Genomic DNA, 24,097 nt, shown 5'->3' on the forward strand with positions numbered 1-24,097 from the left:
GACGGTAGCCCACTCTCAGCCCACAAAATCAGTCTTTAACCCAATTTACGGCCCATAATGTAGCAAATAGTATACGACGTAACGACAAGGTTATTATTGCCAATCAGACTCTTTCCAGATACTGAGCCCAATTCCTTTTTTCTTCAACCCAATTTACGGCCCAAAAGAAAGAAGCTCGGGTAAGTTCTAAATCATAAATACTTTTAAGTTTTAATATGCCTTTTTAAAAAAACTATAATTTGCTATAGTTTTGGACAAGAATTATTGTCAATTCTAGCGAAAGAAAATTGTAGCGCCAACTCATATATGAATATTTTGTCTTAAAAAGTAGAGGAATAAATTATGAAAAAAGCACCAACAATTCTCTGTGTGTGCTCTGTTGGAGATAAAAAAACAATTATGAGTTTCAGTTTCTATAAGAACATATTCAACGCTAATAACAAAATTATCTAATCAAAACACTCCATTGATTATTGCAATGGTAATTTTATTTCTCAATAAAATCACTAACTCCAGTCCAAATAATTAGATGAGTGATTATTTCTCAAAAAAACCTCTTAATTTATACATAAAAACCCCAAAATCCATCAAATATCTTCGGTCAAACTATCTATGAAGACTTAATTGTCATTTTGCATATCCACTTTCTCTTTTCCCTCGGATCATATTTTGAATCCAATAAATATGATCATTATTTTTTGTTACTTCGTTGGAGATCTGATTTTGTAGTCCAATAGAGCAAAATGAAAGTTAGGTCATTTTGTTCTCCATTCGCATCTCCCCGTTGGAAATGCTCTCAACGGGCAATATAGTGAAATGTGTACGTAAGGACGGAAAACGACGTCGGTGAGCCACCAAACTCGGCGGGACTTGTTCATGTCCAACACAAACATGATAACAGTAAACCAACCACTTGAATAGTCAAATTCATTCAAAGCAAAAAAATGTCAAAGATGATATATAACTTTACACACCAGAGACGCAAAGGAAGGCAGAGAGATTAAAAAAGAAAAAACAGAAAAATCAAGAAAGGCCGAAGAATGGTCAATCGCTCCGTCAACATTGACATTCATTCCATACATACCAAACCATATCTTCTTCTTCTTCATTCCTGCACGAAACACGTTTAATCGTCCTCTCTCTGTGTGATTCCTAGATTTCTATCCGAAGCTGTGATTTGGCGTGTTCGTGGATTGATTTGGCTGTACAAATGGGAGCTGTTTGTTCTGGCGGGATCTCAGAGCCTACCAGAAGGCTTGGGAAGAAGGATTTGGGGTTTTCTGGGAAGTTGAAGTCGACGAAGAGCTTTACTAAGACGAAAGAGATTTCTCATCCGAATTCCAATGTCGATCGTGTCGGTAAGACGCCTTTCACTTATGATTCTGGTGAGTTGCAATTTTCGAGGGAATCGAAGCCATCGACGCTGGGCAGGACCAAGGTATGTTTAATCTGATATATGTTTTTGCTTGGTGTACAAAGTTACACTGTGTATGTGTTACTGCCTGCTTTATAAGCCTTGTGTGGTTTGTTGGATGGCTGCATATCATTTGCGTCCTATCATACTATTGAATCAAAGTGGTTAGGTTTTTGCAGGTAAAGCATATAGGAACTCTCTTGTTGATTCATATCACGTCCCATGGAGATATTTTTGTTTGCCATGATAATGGCTATATGTGATTCCAAGTGTAGTCTATTTCATTGTTGTGGAATCAGAGAAGTTGAGAGGGTCCAATTAGCCATGCTACTTAACTGAGTGCTGCAACGATTTAATATCTGAAGCACAAAAGGGACGTTTTGCTTAGTTCTTCACTTGATTTAAAAAGAAACTTGTGATTTTTCTGTGTTTGGTCTGCATACATAGGGAAGCTATCCCCTACATTGTGGAGAAGTTGTTACTTTAGAGTGTGTGATACCTAAGTTGCAATGGATCAACTTTACCATTGTGACTAGGCCCCTCCATATGTATGTCTGCATTTACAGCTGTGATAATAATAAAAAAGTAAACAACTCTCGTGAACAACGCTGAGCAAGGTCAGGAGCAAGCAGGATGTACGCAGACCTTATCCCACATAATATGTGGAGAGACTATCTCTGGGAATTGAACACATGGCCTCTAGGTTGCACCCTACAGCTGTGATAATATGTTTCCTAAACCATTGAGAGGGAAAAAAAATGCTCGAAACGATATTGGTTTCATCTAATATTTGAATTGGGACTTAGGATTTAAGATGTGTTTATTAGCGTAATGATCTGATTTTCCATCCTTTAGATATTAAGAGTCTTCGACCTCATAACTTTTGTACATGAAGGATCTTCCCAGTTGGCCTACAATGAGATATGTTGCTTGACATCTCATAACACAATGCAACTCAGAATGCTAGATTTAGATTATATTATGCTTCTTAGGACAGCCAGAGGACAATGTTTTTTGTTTCCTTTTCAAATGGAAGCCAGGGGTAAATTGTTGATTCTTGAGGAAGTCTGTGTTTGGAAAAGTATGGTGCTAAATGAGAAATTTTGAACTATAACTTTAGATTTTCTTTATCTAGGTATATTGGTTCAACATTGCCATGCCATATATGGATTTTTCTCTGCTAAAAATTGTAGGAGTTTGTTGTTTTATGCTTTTATTCTTTTTACTTTTTGTAGGCCGCCTATAAGAGCTCATTTCTGGGAAGAGCTGGCACTGTTGGACTGGAAGTTCTAGACACTCTTGGAAGTAGCATGTCCAACTTGAACACCAACAGTGGGTTTATTTCTGGCATGGCTTCTAGAGGGAATAAAATATCCATGTTGTCATTTGAAGTAGCTAATACGATAGCCAAAGGTGCGAACTTGTTTCGTTCTCTTTCAGAAGAAAATATCCAGTTTCTGAAGAAAGAGATATTGCCTTCAGAAGGAGTACAACTATTAGTGTCGGCAGATATAAAGAAGTTGCTAAGTATTGCTGCTTCTGATAAAAGGTGGTTGCATGTTAGAAAATTGCAGTATGCCTTTTGTCTTATTCTTTATGCTTGACTTTGTAGGCATATTATTCCAAGGATTATCATCACCAAAATTTCAGTTCGTTTCCCCTTTTGTTGTGACACTTATAGGGAGGAACTTGAAATTTTCTCAAGGGAAGTGATCAGGTTTGGAGATCTATGTAAAGACCCTCAATGGCACAACCTCGGTCGATATTTCTCAAAGTAAGGTACATTCTCAATGGTGTGTCAGTTAGGTAATGGTGCTGATGTTTTCTGATTCATTGGTTTAAACATTTCAGCTTGGATTTAGACAATTCAGTCGATGAACAGTTTAAAATTGAGGCGGAAATGAAAATGAAAGATTTGACCACCCTTGCTCAGCTTACTTCTGTGAGTTTAAAAATTTCCCCTCCTTACTGATTATAGCCTTGCCTTTGGTAGTGGATGTGTGCTTAGTGAGTCTCTTTTTTTTGGTTACTAATTGTTCAATATGATTGCTAGAGTTGTTATTCAGGGTTATGTACTGCATAATATTGTTGGAAATTATTCATGTCATTACCTCCAGGGAACTCTAATTGCATGGATCTTCTATTTTTTTTTTTCCTTTGCTTATCTTTTGGATCTTTTTTTTTTCCCCAGAATGAGTTATATCACTAATATTTTGAGCATGTATTTGTCATTGGGGAAGTTTAGAGTATGCAGGAAAATTTACATGGATCTTCGCTAGTGCATGATACATTTGAGTGTTTCCAGCCTCAAGCTGACTTCTGGACATTTATATAAAGTTGAAACTGTTGATTTTGGTTATTGAAAGCTGGCTTACAGGTTAAACTTAAACAGTCTAATCTCTTTTAATGCATACAGGAATTGTATCATGAGTTACATGCTCTGGACCGATTCGAGCAAGATTTTCAGCGGAAAATTGAGGAAATGGATGCCTCACAGCTCCCTCGAAGAGGTTAGGAAATTATTAGCCTTTTCCTTTGTATGGTATATCGGTGTTACTTTTCCCTGTCACATATATTTGGTATTATTTCATTAATGAAGTTTTTTAAAAAATTATCAAAATGAAAAATCTTATATCAGCCTGACTCTCACTAAACACGGTGCTCCAGTCATTTATTAACCAAATATCTTTGGTGTAATTGTAGGAGAAAGTCTCATGATCTTACAAAGTGAGCTGAAACGACAAAGAAAGCTTGTAAGGAGCTTGAAAAAGAAGTGTCTTTGGTATAGAAGTTTGGAGGAGGTATGTAATTATGAACCATGTATTACATCTGCTGTGGATTTATATGGTGAACTTACTGAAGAAAGGCATTGTCTGTATCCTTCTATTGATTGTTCTTGAAGCTTGACTCTTTTTTATAATGAGAGGTCTTGAAGGTTACTCTCCCCATCTTACAAACATCATCTCCAGCTTTGCTCAGTTTGTCTTGCATCATTGAATATGCTATTATGCTGACTTCGATATGAAAAGCGAGTAGGTTGTTTATAATATATTGATATCATCACTCAAAATGCGCGGTCCTGGCAGGGAATAATTGTGTGGATGTAGGGGGTGTTCAAAACTCATATATGATGATAATCAACGGATCTTTAGTTGTTCATGGAGGAAATAGTCAACTTATGCAGCCACACATTTCAACCTTTTCTGGTGCTAATTCTGAAATTATTTATATAAACTCCCCTTGATAATTTCAGATTGTGGAGAAACTTGTTGATATTGTCACCTATATACATCTAGCTATCGTGGAAGCATTTGGGGCTGATGGTATGGGATCAACCTTTTTTGCAAAAAGAAATATCAATTTATTGCTTTATGAATATCGTAATGCGAGAAAGATTTACTTATCTCATGTTGTTTCAAACTCACGGAAGGTACCACATTGGTCAATGAAGAGCCCAGGAAGACTTCTCAGAGGTTAGGGGTAGCTGGTCTTGCATTGCACTATGCTAATGTCATCAATCAGATAGATAACATTGTGAGTTTGTTTGTTTCTTTCTCTGGTGATGGCATCTTTTCAAAGCTATAAACAGTTATACACCAGTCATCTTGGGATTTATTTGAATGGAATTCTCTATGCTTTTAGGCATCTCGCCCAGCCTCCCTTCCTTCTAATACGAGGGACACAATGTATCATGCTTTGCCTGACAGTGTTAAGAAAGCCCTACGATCAAGATTGCAGAACGTTAATGCCGCAGAAGAGGTGTGCCTTCTGCGAATGTTTGAATTTTCTATAATGCAGGCTTAAGTAGGGTATCGGTCGCAGCTTTTGTCTGCCTCTTCTTCTTTTTTTCCTTTTTTTCGTATATTTATTTATTTACCTTCGGTCATCTATTTCTGCTACCGCCTAGAGCTTGAGGATAAGAGTTTTTATTTAGTTACTTGGAAGTTTACGCTTACCCTGTCCCTCTCTGCAGCTCTCAGTTGCTCAGGTGAAACATGAAATGGAAAAGACTCTGCAGTGGCTTGTACCTGTTGCCACAAACACAACCAAGTACGTTGAATCAGCTCAATGCTAAAATTACATCCGCTGCCCAAGTGCTTCTTCATGTTCTTTTAAATTAATTGTGAGAAATAAACAAATTTTTATTCTTCAATTCACCTTTTTTTTTTGTTTTCTTCTGTTATACCATGGGGACAGAGCACATCAAGGTTTTGGGTGGGTTGGAGAATGGGCAAACACTGGGTAAGCGAGGCTTCTGTGTTTGTTGTGCATATACCTGCTCTATTGTAGCGATGGAGACTGCGTTATATCATCTTCGACAAGGCTTTAAACCATTTGTTCTCTTTTGGCAGAAATGATAACACTGATAACAACCTCATCCGCCTCCAGACACTTTATCATGCAGATAAGCAAAAGGTTGACCACTACATTCTTGAATTGGTGACATGGCTTCACTGTTTGATAAGCTTAGTTAGACAAAGGGATCACGGTTTCAAAGCTTTGCCTGTTCGGTCTCCAACTCCTAAAGGACCGTTTTTCAACAACAAGATGCAGCGATATTTATCTTTCAATCACGGCCAAACCCACAAAATTCTACTCTCTCAAGAAGATGTTAATTTGTTGGACAAGACAAGTGGGAGGAGATCCGTTCCAGGAATAAGCAAAAGTCAGGATTTTACTGTGACCACAAAGAGAGGTGGCAGAGTTTGGGCATCGAGCAGGAGCACTGGAAGCTCGCCTACTAGGGAGTTGGGTGCTAGACTGCGTTGGGGACATCCACATAGCAACATTTTGGATGTTATGGATGGGTTAGATACATCACATTGAGAGCCTTCTTTTTTCAGTTTAACTTTTTTATTTATTTTTGTACATACCCTTATATATCATGTTATGCATATGGCATATGGCATATGGCATATGGCCTTAGACTATATAATAATGATATTGTAATCATGACCTACTGTACTATTTTTGGTTCCCAGCTGTGTAAGAAAAGGATCTCCAGTACTTGCTGCTGGCTGCTGGCTGCTGCCATTTTCCAAAAACGAGCTTCCATGAGATTTGGCAGCTCCTCCCAAAGTGAAGACAGGAGGTATGTATATGCATGCTGCTACTGCCTACTGAGATGTCAATTTAGTTGTACTCTTTGCTATTGATTCAAGTTGCCAGGGAATTGAGTTATATACTAGTCATTACCCTTTTCTTTTATTGGTATGTTGTGCATAATTTCTGGTAATCTGTATGTATTCTACTAGCTCTAGAGGGTTGAGCCTGTGTCTTTTCGTTATACTGCAAACTTCTTGTCTAAGTAGTTAAGTGAGTCTAAACTCGGGTCGCAAATCAGCACGGACCACCCTGACAAAACATAACCAACTGGGCTATCACCCTGTGGTTCATTTTTCCTTTAACTTACCATACAATTCAATCCTAACTGATCAACTTCAAATCTGATTCTATCTCCGCAGAGCTTGTGTCATTCTGACTCTTCTCTTCTTCCTTTCCTTAAAGAGTCGACGTGCAAGTTTTAGTGGGATATGATGAGTGGATATTTCTCGCATATGTATGATGGCTGCGAAAGTTGAGTCCAGAAATGGCTTCACAAGACGATTCACGTCAAGGTAACCACAAGTTCCCTGCAGCACCCGACCACAACCATTGGTTTGGTTTGGTTCTTGGCAGTGACTCGAACAGAGTAAGATTGGAACGAACATGAATGTCCAAATTAATCATAATATTGTTTTAGACATGGTCCATGGTCCTTTCTCGTAGACACCATCATTGCATCAAAATTCTATCAAGCTTGCAATCACAGCAAAGTGGGTTTCCTTTATCGAAACTCCCACCAAACACATTGCTCAAGTTCACAGCAAAGTAAAGGCTTTCTTTTATTTATTTTTTCTTTTTATAAGTTGTCTCTTTTTTTTTAATCGAAAACGACTATGTAACCATGACCTTTAGATTTTCGATATATGACCTTCAGATTTTCAATATGAGCTCAAACTTGAGTTTTCTAACCTAACGACAAGATAAGTTGGATCAAAATCTAACGCATTATCACAATTGTATTGCTTTCCGTGGAAATTAAACTCAAGAGTCGAGATCTTTTGAATTAATACAATTTGATCCCTAAATTAAGCTTAACAAAATTCCAATCTTGGAAAGCTTCTCTTTTCCAGTTTGTTATTTGGGATAATTGGATTACAAATCCTTAAAACAATGTATGCTACTCATATTTTAATTTAATATAAAGAATTCCCGACATAACTATACACGTCCTTGGGCTTGAAAATTGTGGGTTACAATCTATGATTCATTTTCATGTGCAAAAACAATTTAAATTCATCAAATGAATAACATAATTGAAATTGCAGAGGCAATGAATGTTGAAGTCAGAACAGAACAAGAAAGAACTCTGATGGAGTCTCCAGCAAGAAAGTCCGGTAACCATGAGGGAGGTGTATTAAACCCGGTTGGCTCTTCTCCTGATCCGGTTGACCCGGACCCATTCGTCCATCCAGTTGTAGGAGGTGATGTATCTCTTTTTTGACTGCATTTAAGAAAAAATGACACAAATCAATTTTGATTTACAGAACGCCAATATTACATACATTCCTTTTATACGTTTGCACATACAATTTTTTTTTTTTAGGTAGTGGTGCCTTTTCTTTTATTCCTGATCTCTTTTATAAAAAATAAAAAAAAAATAGAACAATTTGTAGGTCTATTTCAAAAGAAGCAACTTGCATTGTTGGCTTTCATCACAAGATGATTGGTTTTCAAGAAATCTCAATTACTTCCAAATAAAGCCTCAAACAATCACAACACAAGTGGTTCACATGCAATTAATCTATAGGATGGCTAGTAATATATACCCAATTAACAATGACAGGCTAACTTGAGCCATACTAAAAGCAAAAGAGCATTTGCATATTCAATCGAGAATTTTTACATTTATGAGATATTACACATATGAATATCATTTGACTTATTCGTGCTTCTCAAGAATCTAATAATTTTAATAAATAACAAAATTAAATTACAATTTCTCACCTTGTTGAGGGAGGGCAGAATGTTATGGTGTAATCAGCACCACTGCAAGTAAATGTACTCGTGGCATCATCATAAGCATAACTGTACGATCTGGGACACGCGGATTTAAACATCTCGGAATAAATCGACGGCTTACAAGTGTCCGGTGAACCATACGCGCCACTGCAACAGTATTCCGGGTTACCAAATGCTTCACAGGCACTCTTGCAGGCATCACCCGACCCGACCCGCAATTCATTCGGGCACTGTCCATTTATATCAGCCACACATCCGGTGGCCAAACAATTTCCGGACCCTCCACTCGGTTCAACAATCATGGGTAAATTGTACCCGTCAACCAAGCTCACGTCGTAGTAGTCTTGGGTAGCACCCGACCCGATTGTGAATTCCGCTAGAGTCGCTGGTGGGATTGCGTTAAGGCCATTGCATTCGATTTGGTTGGACCCGCAATCGGCTGTAAGACAAGTTCCCTGGCTTGTATTCGGGTCGAATGTGCACCCGGTTCTGCCCCAGAATCTGCCGGACCAATTGGGTGGGGCTTGAAAGGATCGGGACCCGGATTTTGGGAGTTCGAATCCAGTGCTGTCTAATTGGGAAGTTCCTGCATTGGCAAGAATTCCAGGCCATACTGTGTAATCACATTTGTTAATGAATGTGATCGCAGCCCCTGAAATTGGTCTGAAATTGGAAAACAGAGTGAGAGTAATATATGAAAAACAGAGCAACAATGGATTCATCTTTGTTAGAATTTTAAGGTACAGAAGCAAAATTCCCTATGTGGGTTTTGATCTTCAGATATAAAAAAATGCTGCAATTGCTGGTGATCGGAAAAAGAAGAGGAGGAGGAGGAGGAGTTTGGCTTCTTAAAATGATAGAGTAGTAAGAAACGATGGTGAATGCAAGAAGGACTGGGATTCTCCACCCATATAAGTTTTATATCCTTTTTGTTGGAGGAAACAGAGAGAAGAATTTGGTTGGAGATGATTTGATATTGAGAAGGAAATAAGTTGTGATGCACCCTTTGCATATATATATAAGCAAGGGAGTTGGTGTAAAATCAACTGTTGAATAAGGACAAGAGGAATGACTCGAGTGTCTTGGCATAGTCAAACTTGTGACAAAAATAATTCATTAGAAAAATACAATTGATGATCTATCGATGGGGTCAGGTCATAAGTAAGATGTAAAGAGAAGAGAGAATAGCACTCGTAATTTTTTCTTGACACCGGTGTCGCCCAAATTAATAAAGAGATGCTAGGAAATAAGTAAAGAATAAAAGAGAAAAAGTTAATGATGGTAGGCTTGACACTAGGCCAAGAAAGTTAATAAAACCTGTGAGCCTGTTAATATGCGGGCTTGAGGGCATCCTGAATCCATCTCTGCTGGTCCAGGTATCTCTTGAGCTACCGTAGCGTAATTGGGTATGTGCATCCATCTGGCTCATGAGACCTTAGACTGGCAATTGTTTGGGTCGTGAGCCATTGAGCTGAATTTAGGCCTAATATTAATCTTGGCCCTTACACTATTAACACAAGAAATAGGACCCTAGTTTGGTTCGTTTGGTTTGGTTACAAAGGCATCCTTTCTAGAGATGGGACATTTTTTTTTTTTGGGTAAGTAGCATAATACAACTTTGAATGTTATTTACTCGAAGAATAAAGTTTCTTCTTAGTAAACAAAATTATCTTCATCTTCATGCACTGTTTTTTTCCTTTTGCACTTTTGAAGGTGGAATTCCATCCCTTTGTTTTCACATTGACATTTCTCAGCATACATAACCGCCAAACAAAGCAACTTTGCGTGCATTGTCTGGCTTTGCGTGTTTTTTTAGGACATTATATGTATCTTTCTTAGAAACGATTTTGTTGAACCTAGTTGGTGAATCTATGTGCTATCAAATATTATGAAATCGGGATCTCCTGGCCAATTTGATTCTCACTAGGAGTAATACACTTGTAGCTACGTGTTACGCCTTCATCCAACTTTACTGTCGTCAAGTTGAAAATTTTCGTGCGCGCGGGTTTGACGGTCTGAATTTAGATTCACATAAGATGTCTAAATAACAAGCTTGTATGGTATCTTTCTCAGTCATCCAATAAAAATATATTACTTGACAGACCAAAACAGATTAAGATTCGATACAGAAATTCAATGAAGTTTGAAACAAGGGGAACCAATAATTTCATAATCAAACCATTTTTTTTCCCAACATATAGAATCTACACTGCTTTGCAGGAACATCGTTAGATTTGATCTGTATCCAACTTATTCCACCTAACAAACGTGTGTTGAGTAAGTTTATATGTCAAGATCGATCGAATCTCAAACCTTTTGATTTGTATATAGATTAATATCGTTATGGCTTCTTTCATATGTATTGTCTACAACAACTTTGTGAAGGGAATTAGATTCTTGATAAGCTGGACAGTTAAGATTTTGTTTACAAATTATAAACAAAATCATATGAAGATTCATATTGTAAGTGGGTTCACATTGACAAAGAACTTTGCATATAAAAAGTTGATGGGAAATGCCTTTTGATTAATTTGAAAGTTCAATAATTCGTCTCGAATTGGAGTAATGGTATCATGTATTGGATTCTTTTGAGTTGCTATATATTGAAATGTCTATGTTCTTGGCAAGAAAATAAATAAATATAAATTTTGAATTCAAAATTTATGAAACAATAAAATTGTGTAAAATTGAAATAAAGTCTATGACAACGTGGGTATTTGCTTGTGAGTGGTGGATTTCATATATATCATATGAGATATGTGGAGTCCATGAATTCATTTGGCCCCTCTCTCATTCATATCTGGGTTTTTAGGTGGCGAAGTCCGTCTTTTGATAGTTCTGATCAAGATTAAGAAGAAAACGTCTCAACACCTCATCATCTCCTCTCCAAATCTTGTTATTTGAGGAGTTTTCAAGGCAATTCACCTCAATGCAACGTATGTTGCTGTAAAGTCGCTACATGCTTTCAAAAAAGAATTATATTTTTTTGCTCAGGCTATTGTTTGGGATTTTTTCTTTGTTCTTGATAATAGATTTTTATTTTCTCATGCCATTTCTTGGGGAGGATCTCTTACCTGTATTATATAATCTGTCCTCGTTTGTTTTAATATAAGTGTTCTTATTATAAAGAAAACTCAGTAAGTTTAGATGGAAGCCCAAGAAGTGGCCGGTGGTACGGTTTACGCTCACCGCTCCCTCCACGAGCTACTTTCTGCGTAGCTAACGCCGGTCAGTGACAACGCAACAGAGATCCGATGCCCACGCGGACGGAATATTCAAAGATGATCTGCAGATTCTCTGCACATGTTGATGATGTCAAAAGGTCAAAATGCCAACGCCGCATAGGCTGAAAAGTGGAACCCTTTTTTTTTTCTTGTCGTTTCTTGCTTGCATGCATGCATGGGCTTAAATTAAACCTGTCCACATGCAAATACTTAACGTGTAATGATACGATGATCACCTTTAAAACATTCAAAAGTAACGAACTACGTATGTATATAATATGAGTTCGATGGATGAGTTTAGGTCAAATTTATCATATTTTTTAGGTGAAAATTTTATTTATACGTGGCTCTAACGATATAAGTTTAGACCCATATTAATATGTTCAAATAGTAAATTTTTATGGTATCATTCTCGGTTATCTAAAGAGAAAACTATAGTAATCGAAGCTCAACTACATACTTCGAATGAGTTGTGATTAATGAGTCAACGGATCAAAAGGCTATTAACCAATGAATTATAGGTACGTGATTAATTAATCATCTGAAATGGCCCGACAGATAATTCGTCATATATAGGATGTCCCAAAATGTCAAAACAAACAAATACTAACATGGAACGGATATATGTTATTATATATATGACCATACCACAAACTACGCTTTACTACTTTTGCATGTCGTGATTAAATTAGTCATACAACATATATCTAATGATGATCCGATTGTGTTGTGAATTGATAGCCACGAGTGGATTAGCTTTTATAATTTTTACTTAACAATACATACTTCGATTCACTTTGCATGTTAACTTTATGATTAGTCAACATGAACACGATGACTAGCAGCTAGTTAATAACTAGTAAGTAATATTTTTTTTTGTTAAACGAGTAATCACCCAGCTCAACATGTCATTCGGATGGTCGGGTGGGCGTAAACCTCAGGTCATCAGAACAACGACCATCACGCTAACTAAAAGTAAGACTAAGTCGAAATTCAAACGGGTGAAAATGAGACTCCTAACCCATCCTCCGGAAGTGGGCTCTAAAGCCTATGAGACCAAGAAAACCTCATGAAAATGCTCTCAGTTGATTCGAACTTCTGATGTTAATGACATTCTGAAGCAACCATCCTCCCTAAGTTCAAAGATATATATATATAACCAGCTGAGCTAAAAGGTGAAATAATTATCTATAAAAATTAACTTTTTAATTCATTAAAGTTCTATAGAATGTATATAGCACGTATATATATATAAATCATGTTTGGGATAAGGTTGGTTAAAGCTTGAGTAATATTCAACACATTTAATTGATTCCTTGACAAGTAGTTAAATTGTAGTCCGAGTAAAGTATAAACATTTGGATAATTGTTGTTCTCTTGCTCCCCATCTTTAATAAAGATTTGCATCATAACCTCTCACTCTATCTCTATACCTATCTTCACTCTCCTATTCACTAAAGCATAGCCCTGCAGGTATGCTTTTACAGATTGTTTATCAACTTTATATGACGGCTTGAGGCTCACTTAAGCATCAAAGATTCTCCGGCTGCCACCACGGCGGTTGGGAGGCTCTCATGCTTCTTGCTTTGCACAACGTGGCATTGTGGCAAGCAGTAAGATTGGGCTGAAACCCATACAGATAGAGACCCATAAGTGGAACAAGTTCATGAAACATAGATTCCACGAAGAAATATCCCAATTAATTGGTTTGAACTTCTAACCTTATGCATTGTATTTCTTAAATTCAGAGAGATAACCAACTAGACTATTGGCTATCGTCAAAGTGGTTTTTATGATACACGCACATATATACTTTCCTTTTCCTCTATCGTTTCACAACTTTAATAAAGATTTGTGTCACACAGTATCACTATCTTTGATATGCCCTTTTCAGATTGTTTTTTCGACTACTTTATATTTGCTTGTGCAGATTTGCTTCATATTAATTAGTATCTCTTGCAATAGCTATCTAAGTACTGTGGACATGTCAGCATTGCTACTGCTTGACATGTCAATGCTTTCTTTCTTTCTTTTTTAAATGGCAACCAACCACCGCAATCTTTGTGGACCAAATCTAGTGGTCCTAGGAACTTGTTAGAATGACAATACCCTCACATTGTTTGGATACTAATGTTGTTTATAAATCAAGCTCGAAAGCTCAACAGACGAGAGTCCTTTTAACAAAGGACAAAGTCGTGCGAGCCTTAAGCCTAAAACGAACTATACCCCCAAGTGATTATCTCACATCCTGCTTCCACTACTCTATACTTTCTTCAAATTATAAGAACTTTACTGAACAGGCGAATTAGTTTGATTTTGCTTGGCAGATCTCCAACTTAAGTTCTTTTGTTCTTGGTCTCCTTAGTGGCTTAGTGAGTAAACAAAGAAAGCGAAACATATATGACACCAACATACGCGATTCAACCTTTAATCATTCGGGCAAATCGGTTGAACCTTTGAAATTTATCTCCGCAAATCGATTTTGATAACACTGCTTGAGACTACCTAATAAGCCTAGCAAGACCTTGTGCACTCATAAATGTTGGGCTTTAAGGAATTTTTGGGCCGAATTGGATGACCAAGAAGGCCATGGGCTCAATCTTATAAAAGGCCCTCTTATAAAAACCGCGAAAAAAAAATTTATTGCTACCGAAAGTAATTCCCAGTTTCCCACATACAGACACACGTGCGCATATACCTAAAAAATAGAAAGAGTCTACCCAACGTCGCCGTTTAAGTCTTCCCGAACCTCTCTAAAACCCTGGCGCAGCAATTATCAAAAAACTTCCTTTTTTTTTCTCAAACGGGAAGTTCTCTGAATTTGCTCCCATGGCTCCCACCTTCGTATTCGAACCAGCGAGCGACGAAGAGCGCGAATTCTCGCAGCCTGAAGACGAAGAAGAAGAAAAGGAAGAGGAGGAGGAAGACGATGATGATGATAAAGAGGACGAAGGGGAAGAAGAACAGAAAATATCCAAACGCCAAAAGCAGTCGCCGTGGGACTTCGCTGCCTTCACAAGATCCTTTGCCGAAGAACACTCTCTTCGAAGCACCACCTCCATCGATGAAAAGATCTCCAAAGCCATCCTGCAGCGGTCCGTCCCCGTCTCGCTCCCCTCAGACTCTGATACTTCCGACGCCGAACCGGACCAACAAGTACACGATTTTCTCTTTTGCTATATGTTATTATCTCTGGTATTTGAAGGTCAAATTCTTACGTTTTTTATTTGTCATATTTATTTTACAGGAAGATTATAAATCAGAAGACGATGATGAGGGTGCCAGTAATGCTGGTGAGAGTAATTTGTAGAAAATCGCACGACGACACAACCCAGAGCCAGCCTCCCCATCCCATCCACATGGAAAAGGTTGGACACTAAGTTGAAAACCTGCTCCAGCTTATATGCTGGACACAAGATCCCTCCGTAACCGATGTGAGATTTTATCCCTTAACCGATGTGGGATTTTATCCCTTAACACTCCCCCGCACTCGTGGGTTGGGTATCTCTGCCCAAGGCCCAACGAGTTTTATCGGGGACGAGTGCACACCTGCTCCGATACCATGTAGAAAATCCCACAATGACACAACCTATAGCTAGTCGGCTGTTGGCAGTTCCCAGTCCATCCACATGGAAAAAACTGGACACTAAGTTGAAGACCTGCACCAGCTTATATGCTGGACACAAGATCCCCCATAACCACATAATGTGGGATTTTATCCCTTAACATAATTCGTTTTTTGCATCCTCCAAGGGAACTTCATTCCATGCCAATTCGTTCATTGAGCTCAATCTATCTCGTCCTCTACTTCGGGCTTGCGAAGCTTTGGGTTACACAAAGCCTACTCCAATTCAGGTACTCGACTTTTATGGAGGTGGTTCTCTTCGTTCTTATAGATCGTATTTAAAACAATCAGTAATGGCGTTAATTTTTTTTCATAATAATTGTCGTGCATAGGCAGCTTGCGTACCGTTAGCTTTGGCAGGGCGTGATATATGTGGGAGTGCAATTACTGGTTCGGGAAAGGTATATTGCTTGTGATGCTTATTTGTTGCTATTTGCCACTTTCAGCTAGAATTTGGGGCATTGTAGGATTAAATTTACATTCTTCTCATCTTGTACCTGTTTGAGTCGATTTTGCTAGAATTATAAAATTTGATTTGAAACAATGCTCCTGTAATTGCCATTCTCACAGACTGCTGCCTTCGCATTACCTACCCTGGAGAGGCTACTGTTCCGTCCAAAACGCGTTCCGGCAATATGGGTCCTTGTTCTTACTCCAACCAGAGAGTTGGCAGTTCAGTAAGTGTTAGTTACTTGTTGCTTTAATGTTAAAAGTATTTTCTTCTAAAAAAGAACTTTGGAGTAAACGATGCAGTGTTCTTGCCAACATGCTCTGGAATTTAATGTAAGATCATTCAAAAGGCGATGCCTATTCTTCTGGCTCTATTCTCATTTCATTAAATCGGCCTTCACACAAACTCTTTGGAGGAAAGTTTATTTGCATCCAGCTTTGTATCACCTCTGAACTTGTCTGGACAGTGTATTTTGTTTAATATTTCTGGTTCATTATTCTTGTTCTGTTCTTCAAAGCGTGCATGAGTGGAGACACAAACATATGAGCTCAAGTAATAATGATTGATTTCTATGTAAATTCTTCTTGCTCTAGTCTCATTTCATTAAATCGGCTTTCACACAACTCTTGGGAGGAAAGTTTATTTTGCATCCAGCTATTGTATAACCTCTGAACTTGTCAGGAAAGTGTATTTGGTTAAATATTTATGGTTCATTATTCTTCTTATGTTCTTCGAGGCGTGCATGAGTGGAGACATTGGATGATATATATATTTATATGAGATCGTGATTACAGTTCTATTTCTTTTTTGCTCAAGCTGTGAATCACGGTGCTGCTCATAAAACTTATAAATATAGACAATGGTTCCGAGTTATCCATGTCAAATCTATTCAGTGTTTATTCATAGCCCCTCAAAAGTTGTATATACCAAATGGTTGAATTCATTAGTTACTTTTCACCACGGAACAATGATTTTCGAAAACATGATCATAAACATGTTTTCTCAATATAACATCTACTTGTGAATCTCTCTCTCTCTCTCTCTCTCTCTCTCTCTCTCTCTCGCGTTTAGATTTCCTGCATTTTTTCATTATTCTTGTGATTTCCAATGGTACATTCACTATCATTTTGTTTGAATGTATTGCAGGGGTCATAGTATGATACAAAAAATTGCTCAATTTACCGATATTAGGTGTTGCTTGGTTGTTGGAGGCCTTTCAACAAAGGTAATTTGTCATTGTGACATCATCAACTCATACTGGCTTAGTTTATAACACTTAACTACTTAAGTTTATGGTGACCAATATATATCTTCTCAATGTTAGTCTTAAAATTTCTATCTTGTACTTTCTGTTATTAGCAATATTTCTTATTGTTTTGTTTGACTCCACCCAAAAAAAAAAAAAACCTTTTGGTATTGTGGTTTAGGGTTTTATCAGATGAAGCATTCGTCTGACTTTCCCAATTGTATATATATACTTCTATGGTTACTGGCTTACTGCTTTTGTCAAGAATATACTTAATGTTGTTTTTATGTTAGATGCAAGTGGCTGCCTTGCGTTCAATGCCAGATATTGTGGTAGCTACACCAGGACGCATGATAGATCATTTGCGAAATTCTATGTCTGTGGATTTGGATGATCTTGCAGTTTTAATACTTGATGAGGCTGATCGTCTTCTGGAGCTTGGATTTAGTGCTGAAATTTCTGAGCTGGTACTACTCGTCCTTTTTTTTTTTTTTTTTTTTTTTTTTACTTTATGACCTGCAGAATTCGGCTCATTGGCTCCAATGAAGACTAGTCGTCAATCTGAAGTCCGTAGGGCGCTCTTACGAGAAGATTGTGATTGAAAACCAGCTTCTTATATGGCATTTTTATGTGCTGAGCATCTTTATCTTCACAAAATATTAAAATGTTATTTCTTATGTCTCAACTTGCTGAAGGGAACGACTACTATATGGAAAAATTCTTGTGCTGTCCTTATTTCCTATGGAGACCACTAGTCTATCAATGGAGAAAGCTGTTGTACATTTATTTGTCTTGAGCAAGATCTTCCATTTCTTTCTTGATTTTCTTGTTGATTGTGGTTTATACACAGATGCCCCAAAAGGAGGCAGACCATGCTGTTTTCTCCTACGATGACTGAAGAACTTGATGAGCTTATCAAGCTTTCTCTGACAAAACCATTGCGTCTCTTAGCTGACCCATCTGCAAAACGGCCTGCCGCATTGACTGAAGAGTAAGTTTTTCTAACTAATTCCACTTAGAGTTCTTAAAACCTTTATCTTTTTTGTGTTTGCTTCATTGTTCTGCATTTTTGTTCTCTGCCGGAACGGAATAAAATAATTATGTGGAAGCTACGTTAAGTAGAATATAGTAGGAGCTTTCCTTATGGTTTTTAATTATTTGTGAATGTCTCTTGTGCAGGGTCGTTAGGATACGTCGAATGCGTGAAGTAAATCAGGAGGCAGTTCTTCTTGCACTGTGCTCTAAAACCTTTACATCTAAAGTTATCATCTCCAGGTTTTGATTTTATATGAATGACTTGCTAATATGTAACTTCTAATTCAAGTAATTACATATATCGAATTATTATATTTCCCTTTTATGAGGGTAGCTAATTGTGCCTAGACTAGACCATTATCTGAATTTCGGTGTTACGTTGTCTTTGTTGTCAGTGGGACTAAACAGGCTGCACATAGGTTGAAGATCTTATTTGGATTAGCTCACTTTAAAGCTGCTGAGCTACATGGAAATCTTACCCAAGTCCAGCGTCTTGAGGTGAATAGCTAATTGTATTTGCTTTATGTTGGTTCCTGACAAAAGTTGTCTCGCAAAATTGATGCTATATTTAACTACTTGAAGGATAGAGCATGCTGAATTCTCTCTCTTGTTCTGTATATCTTTCTAATGGTTGTTTTTGTAGGCGCTGGAGCTTTTTAGGACACAGCAAGTTGAGTTTTTGATTGCAACTGATGTCGCTGCTCGTGTGAGTAGTAGCTAAAACTAATCTATTCTCTGGTTATTGTTCACTATCCCTGCTCCTTGAGATTTATTTTCCTTAAATCAATTTTCTACTGCATGCCTCTTTTCAACAAAACGCCTATAAATATTTCATGTGTTGGATCCAGTTGATAGATGCTTAAAGAAAGATCTTCTCTATGGCAATGACCCGCATCTTGTTTCCCAGTTCCTTTCTCCCCTCCCCCTTGCAGTTATACATGGCATCTGTTATAAGAGTTTGGCATGGTGATTTGAAATATGATATATTAATCAAACATCTCTGTTGTGTGCTTCCTGTGGTTGCCTTCTACAGGGACTTGACATTGTTGGTGTTCAAACTGTTATTAACTTTGCGTGTCCTCGTGATCTGACAAGGTAAAAGTACTGAACAGCATTTAGATTTCCTATGTTGTTCTACTACTGAGATTCTTGCCTGGGCATTTGCAGTCTACCCATGGCTCTAGCGATTTATACCTATGTATTACTAGTGTCTATATTTACTCCTATCTCACTGATTCTTTGATCAGCTATGTTCATCGAGTGGGTCGTACAGCAAGAGCTGGTAGAGAAGGTTATGCTGTCACGTTTGTGACAGATAATGATCGATCTCTTTTAAAAGCAATTGTGAGTACTTCTGTAAAGTTTGTGGGCTTCTAACTGAAAGATTGACTTCTTAACATCTGCTTGGTTATTTTGTGAAAAAGAATCCTGTGGTAGGGGCCTCATGGTTTAGCATCGTTATTTTATTCCTGCCGATCCATTAATTAACCTATGAATCTTAATGCTTACGTCTGTTTGTGATTCCATCAACTATGAATCTTAATGCTTACGTCTGTTTGTGATTCCATCAACATTGAGTTTCTTTTAGACTACAAAGGTTCTTTTAAGCAACAAAGTTTGAGATGTGTTTGCCTTGACTTTTCTGGAGAACCCACATACACCCTTGGTACCTAATGTGATTGTGTGTGTGTGTGTGTGTGAGAGAGAGAACAATTGTATTTGGTAATAAAGACCTTGTCAGCATAACATTGGTGCTAGTATGTTAACATCCCTAGGGTGTGTATTGGATCTATGTTTATGCCCTAATATAGGGGTAACAATTAACTTTAGGGGGTGCTGTAATGCGGTGTCACATATTCCATTCCCCTCGTATCTCAGGCCTCGAATATCCAGTTCTACGCAATTATTATTTTTTCTCTCTTCATTTGTATTAGAAAATTGAATTTTATGTCTTGCAGACTAGTTTTTTTAATTCATGGTAAACTTAGTTTAACTCCAACCAGCCATACAATTAACTGATAGTCATTCTTGAAGATTTACTCTCATACTTTTAAATTGAAGTTATGGGAAGTAACATGTTAAGATGTACATGACAGTATTGTAAGTACACCTAGTCTATACATTTTGCATTTTTTTAGCAATCAGCATATTATGTGGGGTAAGGTTTGCATACATAATTGCTTGTCCCCAATCCCGCCCATTACGGGAGCCTTGTGCACGAGTGTTGTTTACATTTTACCTTTAGCAATCAACATAAACCCATGAAGATCCTGATTAACACTCTGCAATCTGAAACCTGGCAAATGCCTTCATGCTTTAATCAAACATCCTGATCTTAACAATATGATTTATACAGAAATACAAGGCCCTGGACAGGTTGATCAATGGCTATATTTGCATCCATAGAAGTTCGTTGGATTGAAATATGATAAGCATCCCACCCGACCACCCTTACAACACTTTGTCCGCTTTGGCCCAAGCCCACATGGCTTTGTCTTTCATGGGTCCAGGCCCAGCCATTCCAGCGTACAAACACTAGGCTCAGGAAAACCGGTTGTTGTAAGTTAGGTCTTAGGGAGTTTGGCCTCACTTATATTATGCACCAAACTCCCACATTTAGGCAATGTGTGATGTGCGTAACAATATATAATGCTCTAGCATTTGTTTTTCATCCTTTAATATCTAAATAGTGAAAGCAGATAGAATTTCCTCAAGCTCTTCTATGGAGCATTTAGAACTTTATGCTTACAAGGAAACCTGTGTGCCAACCATTGATGTTTCGTCAATTTAACAGGCAAAGAGGGCTGGTTCAAAGTTGAAAAGTAGAACTGTTGCTGAGCAGTCGATTATTAAATGGTCTCAAAGAATTGAGCAAATGGAAGATGAAGTGGCTGTCAAGAGAGGTTTAATTTAGTTTCTCTCTGTGTATGAGTGTCTATTTCAGTTATATTAATTATGTTGAACTATTTCAGGGAGGAGATGGCCCTTAGAAAAGCTGAAATGGAAGCAACAAAGGTATCTGATTCTACTCCCTCTGAAGTAGCTTACAGGATAACTTTGAGAGATGTTTAAATATTGTCTTCCCCACCTCCACTCTCCGTTTTTTTTTTTTTTCTTTCTTTCTGAAATGGGTGGGGGGTGGTTGCATGACATTGTCTAAGAGATAAATTGATCTTCTCAGAGCAAGATCTAAATATATTTTGGTTTTGATCTCACTCTTGTTATTACATTTATACTAAGATGGTTTCTCCGTTTTGGGTACCTTTTTTGCTAAGATTTGTTGGCTAAGTTACTTTTACATCCGCGCAGGCAGAAAATATGATTGCACACAAGGATGAGATCTTTTCACGCCCCAAAAAAACTTGGTTTGTGACTGAGAAGGAAAAAAGAGTTGTGGCAAAAGCAGCAAAGGTAATTTCTTGTTTATTTTTGTTCACATGCATTTTCAGTTAGATAGACAAGGAGAGTTATTCATATTGTGTCTTATAGGCTTTCAAGTAGTCATTTGAATGCTTATATTTGCAAGTCTCACGACTTCTGGAGATCATCTATAATAGCATTGATTAAGTCTTGATCTTCGTGCCTCATATGGTGATTTCGTTTTGAGTGCATGTGAATTCTCTCAGTCAAATAGGACTTGATGACCAGAAGATTGCCATACCAACAGAGATGCAGTTTTCCCTTAGTTTTGTCAATATAATGAACATATTTCAATATTTATTTATTGCCATTATGCGTACAAGGAGATCGAATGATCTAGCATGTAATTAATGCTCGTATTCTTTTCACTGGCCTAAAGCTAATCAGACTTTACTTTAAGAAATGTTTATTCTACTTTTTAATTTAATCGATTATGAAATGTACCTACAATCCTTCAACAGGCATCTACGGCGAAAGACAAAGGTTCAGCAAAGGATGTTATCAGTGCCCAAGAGTCCGAAGATCTCAAAATGAAAGAAAAGAGAAAGCGACAGCGTGAGGTAATTATTGGATTATCTTGCTTTGAGTTACACTGTCTTTGATTGGAAGCTTCTGCAGGGGAATTTTTTGTAACAAAATATTGTTGTTGTTAAGAAGAATTTGCCTAGGAGGAAGCGAAGAAAATTGGAAGCAGCTAGAGAGATGTTGGAGGAAGATGATGTAGTGGACAAGTCACAGGAAGTATGTGTCCTCTCTTATTTGTTTGTAACATGACTAATTTCTAAGATATAGTTCCAATGTCCCATAGATGATTACCTTGTCAATTCGAGTCTTATAGGACTAGATATCTTCTCTTCGAAAACTTATCCCGGTTCTCTGTCCCCTATCTGTCAAAGTTCTTGTGATTGTTAAGTTTTTCCAAATTGGCATTCGATGTTGCCGTCAAAATATGTCCTATCATAGGCATGAACTACTGCCTGCTGTGTGTCCATGAGTTTTCATCTGTAGTTTTATCAAATTTTGATAGAGCCATCAAACCTCAACCAACTTTTATACTCTTAAAGTTTTTCAAAAATATTTATTTTTGGGGTCAAATTGCTTGTAGTACTTAATATATAGATAATGCAGGGCGCTGGTAAAAACAAGAAAGAGAAGGCTGGATTGTCATTGGTTGACCTTGCTTATCGACGGGCAAAAGCAGTGAAGGCTGTGAAGAAAGCACAGGATGCTGGCAAGATTATCAAAAAAGGCATCAACAAACAGAAAAGTAATCCGCAAAGAACACAATCTAGGACAGAAGAAATGCAAGAGCTATTCCAGAGCGATATGGGTGATAAACAGCAGAAGAGAATCAGCGGCGGTGGAATGAGAAGGAAAAAGTCAAAGAATTCATTTAAGAGCAAGTCACGCAATGAACTGATTTGTGGACTGTGGTCCTTGGTTTTCTGCTCCTTTTCTTTTCTGTATTATCAAAGCATTCTTTCTGCTGTTGGCACGGGTTATGACTTATGACTAATTTGAATAAAGTAGGCTGGAGGCTTCTTCAATAGGGCTTGAAGAACTGCCTTTGATTTCGGTTAATATTTAATCATATCGTACTTTTAGAAAATGTTGCACCATGATCCCTTTTTTACGACGTTACACGTGATTTTGGGTATAGACATCTCTGTTATCCTACAAGCCACACTCTCCCCACTGTCATTGGTGCAAGATACCAAGGGAAGGATCTATAATTGAGCTTTCATAGTCTTTATTGTAATTTGCTGCTTTTCATGCTTCATTTTCATTTACCATGTGCTCGTGCCCTTTTCCCATTTGTATGAGTTGGTGTATGAGGGTTTGGCTCCGCTATTATCACTTGATGGTTTTCATTGTAGTTGCCATTGACACTCTCATGTAGTACAGCAGCACTCATGTTTTGTTAGATATTTTCTTGTTTTCTCTCAGTAGCATGAAAACTGTTGTTATTGTTCTCATAAGCCTTTTTCACTGATGTTGTTTAATGCTTTGTTGCAAAATGCGGGAATTAGACTCTCACCAGTAGTTTTTGCCTTGTCAGGTATAAACGCAAGTAGCAACTTCGAAGGAGGCAACAAATTTCGATATTATGTAGTCTTTTACAAAAGCTGGCTTGATCCTTCATCTGGGCAGGTAGCTGCAATACTCTAAATGTGGTAATTGCAGATAATTCAGATGCCATTTTGTACATCAACCTTGATGTTGTGCCATAGGCCCATAGCTGGGTTGGATGCCTACTTGATGATATACGGCATTGAAGTTCATTTTTGAGACATTCAATTAATCGAGACCAATGATCGAATCAATTGACCCCGGGAGCATCCAGCTGATCCATGATTTTTGTGGCTTAGATGAAAGAGAATGTAGTAGCCTATTACTTTCTAAGTTCTTTTAAAAAGTCTATCCTCCATCTGTTGCCCTCAATATTATAACTAGGGATACTGATTTGATTTGTGTAGGCTTTTTTGCGTGGCGTCTTGTTTTTCCCCCTGTAAAATAACTGTTACATGTAAAACTTAGTCTCACTCTGCGTCGTACTAAACACTGAATGATGGAAGTTTGTTTGAGAGTTGAACAAAGGCAATCATTTCAGCAGTGC

The 24,097-nt window shown here is 37.7% G+C and overlaps 3 protein-coding genes across 7 annotated transcripts; 2 read left to right on the forward strand and 1 right to left on the reverse strand.

Annotated features, from left to right (window-relative positions):
- The first annotated feature begins 960 nt into the window (after window positions 1-960).
- LOC120000267 (protein PSK SIMULATOR 2-like) lies at window positions 961-8,034 on the forward strand. Of its 5 annotated transcripts, XR_005468600.1 has the most exons (15): window positions 961-1,438; window positions 2,650-2,963; window positions 3,096-3,188; window positions 3,266-3,356; window positions 3,831-3,924; window positions 4,118-4,215; window positions 4,668-4,737; window positions 4,845-4,948; window positions 5,057-5,173; window positions 5,388-5,464; window positions 5,612-5,656; window positions 5,767-6,222; window positions 6,397-6,506; window positions 6,923-7,032; window positions 7,786-8,034. XR_005468600.1 is itself a non-coding variant. In XM_038848249.1 (14 exons), exons 1-13 carry the CDS (start codon window positions 1,211-1,213, stop codon window positions 6,470-6,472), a joined length of 1,863 nt encoding a protein of 620 aa, XP_038704177.1. In that variant the 5' UTR covers window positions 961-1,210; the 3' UTR covers window positions 6,473-6,506; window positions 7,786-8,034. The 5 variants fall into 5 exon arrangements, 4 of the variants coding, with proteins under 4 accessions (XP_038704177.1, XP_038704179.1, XP_038704178.1 ...); XM_038848249.1 differs by lacking the exon at window positions 6,923-7,032; XM_038848251.1 differs by lacking the exon at window positions 7,786-8,034 and having other exon boundaries at window positions 6,880-7,404.
- On the reverse strand, window positions 7,724-9,602 carry LOC120000268 (thaumatin-like protein 1). Its single transcript, XM_038848252.1, has 2 exons — window positions 8,465-9,602; window positions 7,724-7,961 (listed from the first exon to the last, which is right to left on the reverse strand). Exons 1-2 carry the CDS (start codon window positions 9,199-9,201, stop codon window positions 7,757-7,759), a joined length of 942 nt encoding a protein of 313 aa, XP_038704180.1. The 5' UTR covers window positions 9,202-9,602; the 3' UTR covers window positions 7,724-7,756.
- Window positions 9,603-14,455: 4,853 nt separating this feature from the next.
- On the forward strand, window positions 14,456-24,077 carry LOC119999542 (DEAD-box ATP-dependent RNA helicase 28-like). Its single transcript, XM_038847162.1, has 20 exons — window positions 14,456-14,859; window positions 14,951-15,003; window positions 15,432-15,558; window positions 15,661-15,729; window positions 15,899-16,005; window positions 16,926-17,004; window positions 17,319-17,500; window positions 17,876-18,016; window positions 18,205-18,300; window positions 18,456-18,558; window positions 18,704-18,766; window positions 19,094-19,155; window positions 19,308-19,404; window positions 20,855-20,963; window positions 21,005-21,075; window positions 21,370-21,471; window positions 21,942-22,040; window positions 22,135-22,221; window positions 22,609-22,888; window positions 23,539-24,077. Exons 1-20 carry the CDS (start codon window positions 14,533-14,535, stop codon window positions 23,553-23,555), a joined length of 2,271 nt encoding a protein of 756 aa, XP_038703090.1. The 5' UTR covers window positions 14,456-14,532; the 3' UTR covers window positions 23,556-24,077.
- Window positions 24,078-24,097: the final 20 nt, after the last annotated feature.

Source organism: Tripterygium wilfordii, chromosome 6, assembly GCF_013401445.1.
Source record: "Tripterygium wilfordii isolate XIE 37 chromosome 6, ASM1340144v1, whole genome shotgun sequence".
Classification (NCBI taxonomy): Eukaryota; Viridiplantae; Streptophyta; class Magnoliopsida; order Celastrales; family Celastraceae; genus Tripterygium; species Tripterygium wilfordii.